The sequence below is a fragment of the Puma concolor genome, chromosome C1 (assembly GCF_028749965.1).
Source record: "Puma concolor isolate L17-30 chromosome C1, mPumCon1.1.hap2, whole genome shotgun sequence".
Taxonomy (NCBI): domain Eukaryota; kingdom Metazoa; phylum Chordata; class Mammalia; order Carnivora; family Felidae; genus Puma; species Puma concolor.
Window position 1 is genome coordinate 9108838 of NC_141674.1, and position 14713 is coordinate 9123550.

At 43.9% G+C, this 14713-nt stretch overlaps 1 protein-coding gene across 7 annotated transcripts in view; it reads left to right on the plus strand.

Moving 5' to 3' along the window:
- Positions 1-14713, plus strand: part of VPS13D (vacuolar protein sorting 13 homolog D) — a 260417-nt gene that overhangs the window by 100712 nt on the left and 144992 nt on the right. For 5 of the 7 annotated variants that reach the window (XM_025912069.2, XM_025912070.2, XM_086715705.1 and 2 more), the window contains 6 exons: positions 2634-2739; positions 3730-3882; positions 6180-6315; positions 7454-7501; positions 9432-9582; positions 9684-9894. In XM_025912069.2, the coding sequence (XP_025767854.1) occupies positions 2634-2739; positions 3730-3882; positions 6180-6315; positions 7454-7501; positions 9432-9582; positions 9684-9894 (805 nt within the window). The remainder of the gene's footprint in view (positions 1-2633; positions 2740-3729; positions 3883-6179; positions 6316-7453; positions 7502-9431; positions 9583-9683; positions 9895-14713) is intronic. The other 2 variants (XM_086715706.1, XM_086715707.1) reach the window with 1 other exon arrangement.

Here is a 14713-nt window from a genome sequence, read left to right on the forward strand (position 1 = left end):
TGCAGATGGATGTTTAGGGAGAGGATTCACAAAGGAAACCCGCGATTGAATCTTCACTTATTGATGGATTTATACTCTAAGCCTTTCTACCTCTGTTATTTAATCTCTCAGGCTAAGCAAAACCTTATTCCCCGTAGCTGATGAGGACATGGAGGCTGAGAGAGCCTGAGAAATTTGCCTTTATCCACATGACTAGCTAGGAGCAGACCTGGGACTTTAATCTGTTTCTTCTGATTTACAAGCCAGGTCCTTTCTGATAGACTGGATGCTTATAAAGCACGTTTATAAGGGCCACGTTGCTCTGTGAAACAAGTCTAGCAGGCTAGAACTTTCCTCAGCCACACGAAGCCCAAGTTGGACGTGAGGAGCTTCGGGTTCTCTTGGCCTGTGAAGAAACCAGGTCTGGTCACTAGACTAGAGGCAGATTTTCTGGGGCCACAAGGGAATATGCTATTCTCTCTTGGGTGGACTTGGGAGTTTTGTTCTCTTGTGTCGTGCCAAAGGCAGGTTCACAGCTGATTTGGGCTGTAGTGCAGGAGATGTCAGATTGTCCCCTGCTGTTGGGTTTGGATTTGTGAGCACTCCATGTATTTTTATTCTCAGAGAAGCGGGCTGCTGAAGCCTGTGCTTTTGTGTGTAATCCACGCAAGAAGCTTGGGGCCCTAAGCAGTGCGCCTCCCCAGGCTGTTTCATTCCAGAGCGGTGCGCTTGCGACTATCTGGATGTGGAGTCCTAGCACTTCTTTCGTGTGACAGTGTGATCAAAGCCATTTGCCAGCTGTTCTTTTTTAATCTAATTTGCAAATGGAAACTTACAGTCTGGCTCACAGTAGGCTATGAAGGCACATCTGGCTTCTTTTCCTCCTGGGTCCTTTATCTGCTGTCATAAAGCAGCCGTCTCCCTGCATGCCTGGTGCCTCTCAAGGTGCCACAGTAAGGTCTGTGTGCCCCTGCAGACAGCTCTTAAATCTTTACCCCCCCCCCCTGCCCTGGTCACTAGCCTCATGGCTGTTCCTTAATTTTGTACTAGATGAACTTTTTTTTTTTTTTTTTTTTTTTTTTTTTTTAAAGCCAACCTTGTGAATTAAGTGAGGCCATTGGTATGAGAGCACGAGAAATGGGTATATTCTGGGTGGTCATCTAGGAGATATTCTAGGAGATGATCACTGCAAGTAGGTGGGGCATCTCTAAAGACTAACTACAGAATTGTGGGGACGCCTTGCAGACCACTCTTCATCGGACCAACCGTTTCTTAGACTCACTCCCCTGAGCCACTGTCCTTTCGGAAATAGAACTTGCCTTAGCTTGTAATTGCTTTTTTTTTTTTTTTTTTTTTGCAGCGTTTCTAGTAATTAACTTCTGAAAACTTTAGAAGGCACAAAGGGGAAGAAAAGCAAGCGATTATTTTTTAAAAGGCAGCAGCAATTCTTGACTTCCACGATCCCAGCCCAGGCCTTAGCCTAGCAGTGGGAGAAGGCACAGCCCATTGCAGGTTTCCTTCTTGTTTTGCTGGCCGGAAGCATGTGGTCCTGGAAGATGAATCTAATTTTGCTCTTGTGTTGTCCATGGGCAGTTGCAGTCACTCCTAGATGTCATTTTCCGCAGCTGCAGACCATTTGGGTCCGGGTCCTTCTTGGGCTGTTTCTCTGCTTTAAAGCTGGCCGCATGGGCAGTGTGAGCACGGGGCCCCTGCCTCTGCGGTTCCTGCCGCCCCTTCCCACTTTCCCAGGGCCACCGGCAGAGGAGACGTGGGCCCTGGGTGAGCAGAGCCGTGCCCGTCCTCCCGACCCGCCGGTCCAGGCCAGACCGCACGACAGGGCAGCGGTGCCGCAAAAGGGCCTCCAGGCACGCTGGGCTCTGGACAGCCACTCCTGGCTGCACGGTCTCCCACTTCTCTGTTTCCTTCCAGTGTTTCTAGTCAGGGCTCTGGGATTTGGTTACTTACGGTTTTGTGATTGATCACCATTTCTTTCCAGTGTCCTTGACAGGAAGCTGTTCTGTGAAAAGAAATCATATTTTGTGCTCCTTTTGTAGTCCCCATAGTGCCCACGGCAGATGGTGCTCTACATCTTACGTTTAAAAAACAACAACAACAACAACAACAACTAAAAATCTCATGTAAAAAGTTTTGGGATAGTAGATTTCTGATCTTCCAGGGAGGGAGGGGGGAAAATATGAATTTAAGAGAATAGAAAAGAATGTTTTTATTTTGCTATAATGTGCATAATATGACTGAAGTGTAGCTGTTCTAGGAAGGGCGTCTTTGTTAAAGCGCAGGTGTTTTGGACAACGTTTGAACAAGGATGTGTGCTGTGTCTTGCTATCGTCTGGGTAGGGCCGGGCACCTTCTCCTGAATGCAGGCCCACAAGAGTTGTGGGAGGCCTAGGGGCTGGGAGCAGTCCCTCGTCACAGCCAGTCGTAGGGGGACGGTCGCCACGTAGCAGGCAGCAGAGGACGTGGAGACCCTGAGAGTCCTGTCGACACACCTGTGGTGGCTCTGCGTCTGTTGCCGCAGCCGCCGTCGGCCCCTTTGCACAAGAGACGGTTAGGGGCCCTGTGTGCGGCTGTGGGGTGGGGGTCTCTGCTGCGCAGATGGAGGGGTATGCTAACGGCCTCCTTCCGTTTGCCCACAGCAGAGGTGAAAACCCCCAAGCGCCGGCAGCCCTTTGTCCCTTTTGCTCTGAGGAATCACACAGGCTGCACTTTGTGGTTTGCCACCCTGACCACCACACCCACCAGGTAAGGAACACCTGCTCCTGTGTGCCGGCCCAGCAGAGCAAGGTGGGCTCCTTCTTGAAGCCCTTGGGATTGTATTTGAGTCAGTAACTCGCTGTCTTGCTGGGATTTTGTGAGGGAGGTGGAATCTGTGGCCAGAGAAGTAGGTCCTGAGTCTGAAATACCCAGATTACGATCCCGGCCCTGATGCCCATTACGTTTAAGGTAAAAGTCCAGCAGGTTAGGGATGTGAGTATGAAGGTGGGAGGGAGAAGTCACCCCATCTTTTCTCAGTCTCCACCCCCACCCCCTTTGAAAAGAAGCTGTATGTGGTTTTATTAAACCAAACAGCCTGCATTTTTCTTCCAAGATGGCTTTGAAAACACCCCCCATATTAAACTCCCACCAAGAATTCTTTTCCAGACTTAAAGCAATTCACCCCAGATGGAAGTGGGTGGAGTTTGGAGAACAAAGAGGTTACCTGGGCGAGTGACAGTGTTCTCTACCAGCTTTCTGCCTGTGTAGACCTTGGCTCAACCCTCCAAATATACGCTGATCTTTCCAATTTAGGGAATGAGGTGCGTGAAATAAGTAACAGAATCTGCTGACTCGAAGCCACGTTTCTCCTGCCTCCACTAAGTATGATAATGCTTCAGAGGAGACGTTTGTTTTTTAAAAGCAGTTTAGGTCTGTTCCATTCCAGATAGTCACTTAAAAACTCCCTTTAAAACTCATGACTGAGTTTACACATCTCCCTGTGTACTGGGCTCTGTTGCTGGAGGTAAGTGGCTGTGCAGTGATAGCTTTCAGCTGTTTCTAAAGCTTCACAGAAGCCGTGATGGTCACAAAGATAACTGTAGTTACTGACCTTTTAGGTTATCCTGGTAGCCAGGCTGTATGGCCTTCTTATGTAGATTGAGTGCCCGGAGGGTTTCTGCCCCCAGCACCAAGCTCTGGTGAGAGGGAGTCGAGAGAGAAAGAGGGACAAGCTGGCGTTGTCTGCTTTGGTTCCAGGGCTGCACTGTCGCACAGTGGGAGTCCAGGGCTCGTTCCAGAAGGGAATGGAACGTTTCTTGATGATGCTCACAATGTCAGCGAATGGCGGGAAGTCCTCACGGGTGAAGAGATGCCCTTTGAATTTGAGGCAAGAGGAAAGCTAAGACACAGGTAAAGTGTTGTGTGTTCTCTTCCTCCCCACCAAATAGACTGTATATATCTGTATATTATAAAAGATAGTCTCTAGTGTTTTACGTTTTCACTTGCCTTTATTAATGATTTTAATGTTTTATCTTTTTATTATGATGTTTTAAAATATTTATCTTGAGAGAGAGAGAGAGAGCATGTGCATGTGTGCGAGAGTGGGGTAAAGGCAGAGAGAGAGGGAGACAGAGAATCCCAAGCAGGCTGCCAGCTGTCAGCACAGAGCCCACTGTGGGGCTCGAACTCACGAACTGTGAGATCATGCTCTGAGCCAAAGTCAAGAGTCGGACACTTAAGCGACTGAGCCACCCAGGTGCCCCTAATGTTTTATTTTTAAAAGGTATTTTGAAAATCAGTGTTTCCTTTCACTGTCTTGGAAATACATTTCGTTTCCATTAATTATCCCTTTATTTGACACATGAGCTGATAACCAGTGTGTTTCCCATAATTTGGCCGAAAGATGGAGAGCAGCTGTCAAGTTCATTGTGTCCTAGCCTGGTTTTTATGGCACACTGGTGACCTGATTTTGTTGTGTGTTGTTATTTTTTGTAATTGAGGTATGGTTGACACAGTGTGACAGTAGTTTCAGCTGTACAACGTGGTGATTGGACAGCTCTCCGTTAGGCTGTGCTCGCCACAGGTGCGACTGCCATCTGTCACCACGCAGCGCTTTTACAGGGCCACCGACTATATTCCCTGTGCTGTGCTTGTCTCCCTGTGACTTACTCTTTCCACAACTGGCATGACATGCTATTCTTAAAAGGTTATCCGAGCACGTCGGTTTTAGCTTTAAGAGACGCACGTGCCACATAGCACTCTTAGCAAGCAAGTGGTTTCAGGAAGCAGGGCCAATAATGATAAGGACTTCTGATTCTAAGGAGGATAAGAATGACTCATCTGGGGAGACTGCTGGCCAGTGCGCTCTTGAAACAGCCAGCCAGAGGACCGGGATAAATGTGAAAGAGGTTCTGTCTGGTTACTGAGAGGTCATAAAATGTCCTTTTATTTGCAAACATGTTAAAGTGGAAGGGCTATCGGGTGGATAGCGAATAGGTTAAGATTTTAGCATTTGAGCCTCATACCCGTTTTCAAGCAGGGCTGAAACTTAAGAGCTCGGCTTCAGCCTTCCGTGGTCTTCTGCTTCCGTGTGCTTTAAGTCTTTGCGTGCAAACCTGCCCCCGAGTCAGACAGTTCTTCCTCATGTGTCACTTGTACCAGCACACATCATTCCCTCGTGGCAGGCCTTCTGAACTTGTGGGCCCCCTCGGTGATAACACAGGAAAAACGGAGCTTAGAAAATCACCGTGCTGGGCACATGTACCTGGAAGCCACGGTAGAATTTCCAGGGATGAGTGGGGAGCATTTTCCTGTTCCACAAAGTTCCTGGAGAAGCCAATTGTAGAAGTGCTGGCTGCATTTCTTAATCAGCACGGCCTCCGTTGTGACAGAAGGGGTTTGACCTCTTTGTCATTTCCGTTTTAGTATACCCGTCCAGTAATGCTTTTCAAGTCCCACTGTTCTGCTTGAATTCATCAAAATAAATGCCTTCTCTGGCTTTTCCAGCTCTTTGGCGCATGGTACCCCCACTCCCTGCCTCCCTCCCCCTTTCCTGTCAGCCCCAAGTCCACTTCCCCATTTCAGGCTTCTGGCTTGAATTAGGCAAAATCTAAAATAGAATTAAATGTGCAATTTCCTCCCGTTCCTCCTGTTCTGCCCCCTGCCTTCTCTGCTCTAGTTTCAGCCGAGGACTTCAGCCCTAACGCTCGGAGGGCTCCGTCTCTCATAACCTGTCTGTAGTCTTGTAGGACCGAAGCCAAACAACTGAATGTGGTTCCAAGAGAAGTAGGGAGCCAAGAAGAAATGCCATCTTACGCATTTCCGAGAGTACGGTTATGTGACGACATTGCTGGTGCAACAGTTTTACCGCCCCGCTGCAATGGTTATACCTGACGTCATTTTATCGAGCTTGGGGTGGGGCTGGTGGGGGAAGAAGCTGGGCTTGTGCACAGGACTTGCAAAGTTTGTACAAAGGGAGGGTAAACGTGCTCTTGCTCAAGCTTTACGGATCTTGCACTTTTGTTTTAAGTGTAACACCCACTTAAAAATATTCTCCTGATTTTTCTCGCATTGGGTAATCCTCAAAAAGGCTTGGCCAACTGGGTTTTTAGGTCTTTATACGGTAAATCAGATTTGACTCTTTGCTTCCGCTTTCTTACCCTTTTTCCGATTGTGCTTAACATGCTTTCCCGTGTTCTCCTTGGTAGACACACCCACGACCTCCGGATTCATCAGCTGCAAGTGAGAGTGAACGGCTGGGAGCAAGTGAGCCCAGTGTCTGTGGACAAAGTCGGGACATTTTTCCGCTATGCAGCACCGGATAAGAATTCCTCTTCCTCTACGGTGTGTGGCTCTAGAATGGGTATTTAGTGGCACCGCGGTGCCCCGGCCACATGCCCTGAAAGCCAGTCAGACAGGTTAAGCCTGTCACTCTGCTCTAGTGAAATCTTGTTCCTCGTTTCCCCTAGCTCTAGCAGGAAGACCTAAGTATATTTTGGGTCAGTCGTAGGCGGTCGTAGTCAATATGTAGATAAGCCGCCAGTGGTCAATTTCAGCAGAGAAACGAGATCCAAAATCGGCGGTAACATATATTACCTCACCTGTGCAGACCCATTTCGTACTCACTTAGCCCGACTGGCAGTGTACTAATCTGCCAGACGCGTGTGTACTGGCTCAACTTGCACATACTGTTCTGCTTCCTTTATATACGGCCTTCTTTACATTTCCATAGTGCTGTTCCTTGGTCCTTCTAGTTCTGTGTCTCCACTCTCCTCCCTTCTGGCATAAGGACGGATGTCCACCGTCGTTACTTATTTTCTGATCACACATCCTCTCACACACGCTTGCCCTGACGTGACCCCAGCCTGCAGTCTTTCGGGGTTGCAGGGCCAGCCTGGGCGGTGACACAGGTGACCTCCCTGTCTGGGACACGCAGGTAGAGGCTGGCGTTGCAGTTGGCGTGGCCGCCTCAGGGGCTCCCGCCAGGACCCGGTCGTACTTCGGAGGATAACTGCATTTGTTTCGGGGTAGTCAGTGATGAAGAAGAAAGTGCAAAGGCCTCACAGCTTTCCCCATGCTCCCTTATTCATGAAAAATACCCTCCCTCCAAGAACACTGTTCTCTCTCCACTTCTGCTCTTGTGCCCCGAGTTTCTTAGAAGAGGAAGCCTTCTTTCCAGATTACGTTCCCACCTAAATTTCCATCTAGTAAGGAAAGGAATCATCCCCTCCCCCCCCGCCCCACAGATACCTTTCTGTTGTATTGATGTGTCCTGGAGAAATTCCGTGTACATGGAATGGTTGTAAAATGAATATTGCCTTTTCCGTATCCTCTAAGATGTTTTCTCTTCACGATGGACCACACTTTACTGAGACTATTTAGAAATCCCACCCTTTCAAGCACATTACATTGTCATTGAATTTAACGATGCCTGTCATTTGAGGTCTGCGCTGGCTCTCTGACTTTTGGAATCTTTTCTTAGATTGGCAGCCCAGGCAGCAGAACGAATATTATTCATCCCCAGGTTTATGTGAGTATGGTTTTCCTGTGTCACTGCGTTTATTGACTGTATACGCTGCGTTTCAACCATACATAGATGTCCTGATGATCCCAGGACTTCATGACCTATGTGTGATTGAAACTGACCTTTGTCCTTTTCTGTTAACAATTACCTTCCTTTTATAAGAACCTGCAAGAAAGCGTTTGAACTAACTTGGTATGTTAGACCTAGCGTTAACAGGGGAGGAGGAGAAAACACCCATGTTGTGGTTCAAGGTCCCTTTCTCTAAGTTAAAATATAAATTAACCCTCTGTGGCTGTATGCATTTCCTAGGTTTTAGTTGCAAGGTCATAAAAGTAAATAAGAATGAAAAATAGTAAGATTTTTTTTTTCCCCATTTGGCTCTTGAAACATCACCAGAAGATGACATTAAAAAACTCTTTTCATATTTGTGCTTTTACTTTCTTCTGACGGTAGTAGGTTTTGAAATGTGAGATTTCAGGTATGTTTAAGAAGCAGCAGTGTCAAGGTTTAAAACTATTATTCTTGGGCCTTGGCCCTTTCGGGGCTTTGCCAGGCTGGGTCAGCGGAGGCTTTGGTGATGATTTTGGCTGGGATTCTGTCCCTCTGAAAACCCTCCAGAAACTGATAGTTTGTCTTTTCATTGGGCCTTCCTGGAAGTCTTGGTTCAAAACATGGAGGAGCTCTTCATTTTGTTGTTCATTAGTTTGGTTTCCACATATTGTTTGCTTTAATAAAAAAGTTGGCAATATGAAAAGCTTGGATGTAGTGTCATTTGTTTCTCCATTGAAAAAAAAAAGAAGCACTGTCAGTATGTTCTGGGCACTCATTCAAAGAATGGTAGTTGCAGAAACCTCCTCTTTGGTGTACCTGATGTGGGGTTTTATACTTTAAAAAAAGAAAAAACACGGCACTTGATAGTAAAACAAAACGTGTGTTGGATGTGTGAATGAACACATGGAAAAAGAAAGTAGTGGCTGCAACCCAAGACCAAAAATAAATGACTTCCCTCCGCTCTGTTGAGTTTCGGAACCTCGGTGTCCCGTTTATGAAAGAGTGATTATTGGACAGAGCTGAAAAAGTTGTGAAGAGAGAGAAGTTTGATTTTAAAGCTCTTTGAAATACAAATGTTGCTTCTTCTACAGGCATGTCAACAAATTGTATATGGGCCTAGAGAGTAATTTTTATGACGTTTAGGGGGAAAAAGTAATTATTGTTCCTGTGAAAGGCACACCAATGCAGACAGCTCTTTCTCCTACACTCTGTGGATTTTACAAAGACAGGCTCTAATCTCAGAAGACTTCCTTCTGTTTTTCTGTGTGTATTGGGTAGTATCCAGCTCATTGTTAGTGTTGAAGGAGTGTTTCTCGCTTTAATGTTAATCTGAGAGAAAAATACCACAGAAGGTAAATCATCTCATGTTTTTCAAAGTCTTGCCTCAGTGTTTCTGAACGTTTGGTTGCTTTGGATGATCTTTAGTCCCCTCCAGTAGAGTTGAAAACAAGTGTCGTTCACAGTTTCCATATAAGGGCTGAGGTATAAGAACCCAAGGGCATTAGGGTGATTTCCAGCAGACAGTTTCTTATCAAATTGCAGGAAGCTTGGAAGATTTAATAGGTTATTATGGGTCTTAGTGTCTTTATAATGTGTCTAGAGGCCTCGGACTGATTTTTCTTTGTGATACACTTTGTGACACCACGTCTGAGTAGAGTATTTGTCTTTTTCTAGAAATGTTTAAGATTGGCTACATTCATGGGGTCTATCTATAGGATATTCATGCCTATTAAAGATGAGTGGTTTTAGGGTTGAATGACTAATTTCACTGAAGGGTTAGAGTAATAAGATGCTTTTGACTTAGGCATCCTAGTTGGTATTGCTGTATTTTGTGTGCTTTTTCACGAGCACAGCTGTGGTGCTTTTATTCCTGTCTTACTCACAGTTCTCTTCGCTCCCGCCTGTCCGGGTGGTCTTCGCCGTGACGATGGAAGGCAGTGCTCGGAAAGTCATCACCGTCCGGTCTGCCCTCATTGTGAAGAACAGGCTTGAGACACCAATGGAACTAAGACTGGATAGCCCGTCAGCTCCCGACAGTGAGTTTTGACATAGTCTGTCCCCCTTTTATCCTGAGAGAGTCAAACTTTTGGGTGGGAGACCATTCCCCGAAGATGCTGACCCTTGTTTTCTGTGCCAGAGCCTGTGGTGCTGCCTGCCATCATGCCAGGGGATTCGTTTGCTGTGCCTTTACATCTCACTTCTTGGCGGCTACAGGCCCGGCCCAAGGGATTGGGCGTATTTTTCTGTAAGGCTCCTATCCACTGGACCAATGTAGTGAAGACTGCAGAGGTTAGCAGCAGCAAACGAGAGTGCCACTCTATGGACTTGGACAAAAGCCGGTTCTTCAGGTACGCACAGTACTGGGATGGCATGTCAATTTTGCTTTTTTAAAAAAAATTCATTCTCTCTCTGAGGACCCTTAGTGATTCAGTTGTGCTTATTTAAAATCCTAAAGTTCTGGGGCGCCTGGGTGGCTCAGTCGGTTGGGCGTCCGACTTCGGCTCAGGTCATGCTCTCGCGGTCCGTGAGTTCGAGCCCCGTGTCAGGCTCTGTGCTAACAGCTCAGAGCCTGGAGCCTGTTTCAGATTCTGTGTCTCCCTCTCTCTCTCTGACCCTACCCAGTTCATGCTCTGTCTCTCTCTGTCTCAAAAATAAATAAACGTTAAAAAAAAAAAATTAATAAAATAAAATAAAATCCTAAAGTTCTTTTTTTTTTTTTTTTTTTTTTTTTAGTTTATTTTTTGAGCGAATGAACAAGCAGGATAGGGGCAGAGAGAGAGGGGGAGAGAGAGAATCCCAAGCAGGCTCTGCACTGTTAGCGCAGAGCCCGATGCGGGGCTTGAACCCACGAACCACAAGATCACAACCCAAGCTCAAATCAAGAATCAGACACTCAACTGACCGAGCCACCCAGGCACCCCTAAAATCATAAAGTTCTTATTCCTTAAGTCCTGGTGTTAGAGTTTATAAGGATTCAAGGATTAATCTTTGGTGGAGGTGGGACTGTTGCTTATCATCTAATATTTATGGGAGAAACCACCAAAACACACATGTAGGATCAGACACTGGTCTGTGTGCATCAGTATAAAGAGAGGACATGTAGAGAGGGAAGAAAAAAATAATACTCGTTCCCATTCCTAAATTGAGAAGCAAAATCCTCGGGTTAGAGATTTCAGAGGAATTTGGAGGAAGGCTCGTGTACCTAGCACTGACTTTCCTTGGGGGCCTTGACAAAATTATCTAATCATTTAGACTCCCGTTTGCCCCTTTCAAAGAGAATAAGGAATACGTTTCCAGATTCGGTGTTGGAGGAAATACCACATTGGTATTGTTAGATCCTTCTGAACTTAGACTTTAAACTTACCTGGACTAGAGGCTATCAGCTTAGGTTTCTCTGTAGGAAAGTTAGGCATTCATTTAGTGTAAACTTAAGAGGTGCAAGAAGAGTGTAAAGAATTTCAGTATGCCCTTTACCCAGAGTGGCCATTGTTAACAGACTGACAAGGGAGAAATAGGTAAATGCATAGCCATAACGGACTGTTTTCACACTTCTCTGTCAATAATTTGCAAAATAAAAACAATAAAGATACAAAAGGATTTGAACGGTGCTGTCAATCAGCTTGTCAAAATTGACATTTATAAAACACTTTTTACCAACAACTCCAGATTGTACATTCACATCAACTATGTGTGGAATAGTCCTCAAGAGAGACCATCTACTGGGCCATAAAACAAAGATCAATAAATATTAAAAGAATTGAGGGACGCCTGGGTGACTGAGTTGGCTGAGCGGCCGACTTTGGCTCAGGTCACAATCTCTCGGTCCGTGAGTTCGAGCCCCACGTCGGGCTCTGTGCTGATAGCTCGGAGCCTGGAGCCTGCTTCGGGTTGTGTGTTTCCCTCTCTCTCTGCCCCTCCCCCATTCACACTCTGTTTCTCTCTGCCTTTCAAAAATGAATAAATGCTAAAAAAAAAAAAAAAAAAAAGAACTGAAACCATACATAGTATATCTCATGATCACAATAGAATTAAAGTGAGAATCAGTAACAATAAGATGCCTCTAAAATCCCTAAATATTTGGAAAATTAAACAGTACATTTCTAGATAACCCAGGGGTCAAGAAAGAAATCACAAAGGATATTAAAAATATTCTGAACTGAACAATAATAAAAATTAGACATTAAAATGTGGGGGAGGCAGCAAAAGCAGTTCTAGAGAAAAATGTATAGTTGTTTTGTTTTGAGAAATATGTAGCTTTTAATGCTCTTATTAGAAAATAAGGAAGATGTAAAGTTGATGTAAGCCTCTACCTTAAGGTAGAAACCAAAATAAATTAGAAATAAATAGAAAAAGGACATGATAAAAATGTGTGGAATTCAAAAAAATAGAAAACAAACAATAGAGAAAATCAACAATGTCAAAGTGGTTTTTTGAAAAGATTACTGAATTTGGTAAATGTCTTATAAGACTGATCAAGGAGAAAAGAAAGAAAACACGAATTACCATATAAAGAATGAAAAGAGGAGACATTATTATAGATCCTGTAGACATTAAAAGGATTAAAAGGAGATTCTGTGAACAGTTTTGTACAGATAAATTCCACCCCTGAATGACAAATTTCTTTAAAAACAAAGATTACCAAAACTGACACAAAGAAGAGATAGACGGGGCGCCTGGGTGGCGCAGTCGGTTAAGCGTCCGACTTCAGCCAGGTCACCATCTCGCGGTCCGTGAGTTCGAGCCCCGCGTCGGGCTCTGGGCTGATGGCTCGGAGCCTGGAGCCTGTTTCCGATTCTGTGTCTCCCTCTCTCTCTGCCCCTCCCCCGTTCATGCTCTGTCTCTCTCTGTCCCAAAAATAAATTAAAAACGTTGAAAAAAAAAATTTAAAAAAAAAAAAAAACAAAAAAAAAAAACCAAAAAGGCTTTGTACAGACATAGAAATAAACAGAAATGTGGGAATTCAGTCATTTTTTAAAAAAAAAAAAAAAAAAAAAAAAAAAAAGAAGAGATAGACAAATATTTGATAAAGAAATTTAAAATTTTAAAATAATTTATTATTTTTTAAATTTACATCCAAGTTAACATATAGTGCAACAGTGATTTCAAGAGTAGATTCCTTAATGCCCCTTACCCATGTAGCCCATCCCCCTCTCACAACCCCTCCAGTAACCCTCTGTTTGTTCTCCATATTTAAGAGTCTCTTCTGTTTTGTCCCCCTTCCTGTTTTTATATTATTTTTGCTTCCCTTCCCTTATGTTCATCTGTTTTGTCTCTTAAAGTCCTCATATGAGTGTAGTCATTTGACACTTGTCTTTCTCTAACTTCGCTTAGCATAATACCCTCTCGTTCCATCCATGAAGTTGCAAATGGCAAGATTTCATTCTTTTTGATTGCCGAGTAATACTCCATTGTGTATATATACCACATCTTCTTTATCCATTCATCTATCGATGGAAATTGGGGCTCTTTCCATACTTTGGCTATTGTTGATAGTGCTGCTATGAACACGCAGGTGTCCCTTCGAAACAGCACACCTGTATCCTGTGGATAAATACCTAGTAGTGCAATTGCTGGGTCATAGGGTAGTTCTAAGGAAATTTAATTTTTAATATATTTTTTTTTCAACGTTTATTTATTTTTGGGACAGAGAGAGACAGAGCATGAACGGGGGAGGGGCAGAGAGAGAGGGAGACACAGAATCGGAAACAGGCTCCAGGCTCTGAGCCATCAGCCCAGAGCCCGACGCGGGGCTCGAACTCACAGACCGCGAGATCGTGACCTGGCTGAAGTCGGACGCTTAACCGACTGCGCCACCCAGGCGCCCCGGAAATTTAATTTTTAATAAAAAGCTTTCCCATAATGAGGACTTTAGGCCCATGTGGCTCCACTAGTGAATTCTACCAGACATTTTAGGAAGAAATAATACCAGTTCTAGGTAAACTCTTTCAGAAAGCAGGGGAGGAGGGAACAGTTCCTCATTTATTTTACGAGGCCAGCATATACCTACCTGGTACCCAAACTGGCATAGATATTATTTAAAAAAAAAAAAAAAAAAAAAAAAAAAAAAAGGAACTACAAACTGGTATTCCCACATGAGATGCAAAAATTCCTAACTGTTACCAAATAGAAATCCAGCAAGTGAAGTTTATTCCAGGAATGTAAGATTATTTTAACATTTGAAAATTGATATATGTAATTTACTGTATTAACCTAAAAGACTAAATGAGAAAAACCTATCAGATTATCTCATTAAATGCCAAATAAACAAAAAGCTTACAACACCCATTCATGCTAATATTCAGCAAACTAGCAACCAAAGGGAATATTACAGTCTACCTAAGGGCATTTGTCGTAAACCTACAGTTACCATTATACTTAAACTTTTTTTCCTTGAGATTGAGAACCAGCAACTTCATTTGACATTGCAGTAGCAGTCCTAGCCATTGTAATAGGGACAAATAAGTAAACAAGAAATTGAAAAAGCTTAAAGATCTGAAAAGAACTAAAACTTGTTATATGCAGATGACACAGTCATGTATGTAGAGAACTATGGACTCCATAAGATTATGAGGCCTAATAAAGTTATCAAGATTTCAAGATTTAAGATATAGGAATCAATTGTATTCTTATATTCTAGCCATGAACAATTGGAAATGTAATTTTAAAAAGACACTACTTACAATAGCACCAGAAAACATTAATTACCCAGGAATCAATCTAAGGAATTATGTGCCAGCCTTCAATGCTAGAAGTGACAAAACCTTGCCAAGAGATATTAAAGAAAACCCAGTAACTAAGTGGAAAGATAACAAAGTTCATGGATTGGAAGACAAAATGTTGTTAGGATTTCCATTCTTGCTAAATTGATCTGGAGGTACAACCCAGTTGGCTAGCTGCAACCCAATTGGCTGTCAACAGAATGATGAATAAATAAAAAATGGTATTTTCATATACTGGCATGTGGACAAAATTCTGATACATATAGTAGCATGGCTGCATCTTGTAGAAATTTCATTTTACACACAAAAAAAGCCAGACATGGGGAGTAACCTATACTGTATCATTCCATTTACATGCAATTCAAGAACAGGCTCAACCAATATATAAGTGATAAGTGTCAGACAGTAGTTGCTTCTTTCTTAGGAGAGGATATTGCCTGGAAAGGGA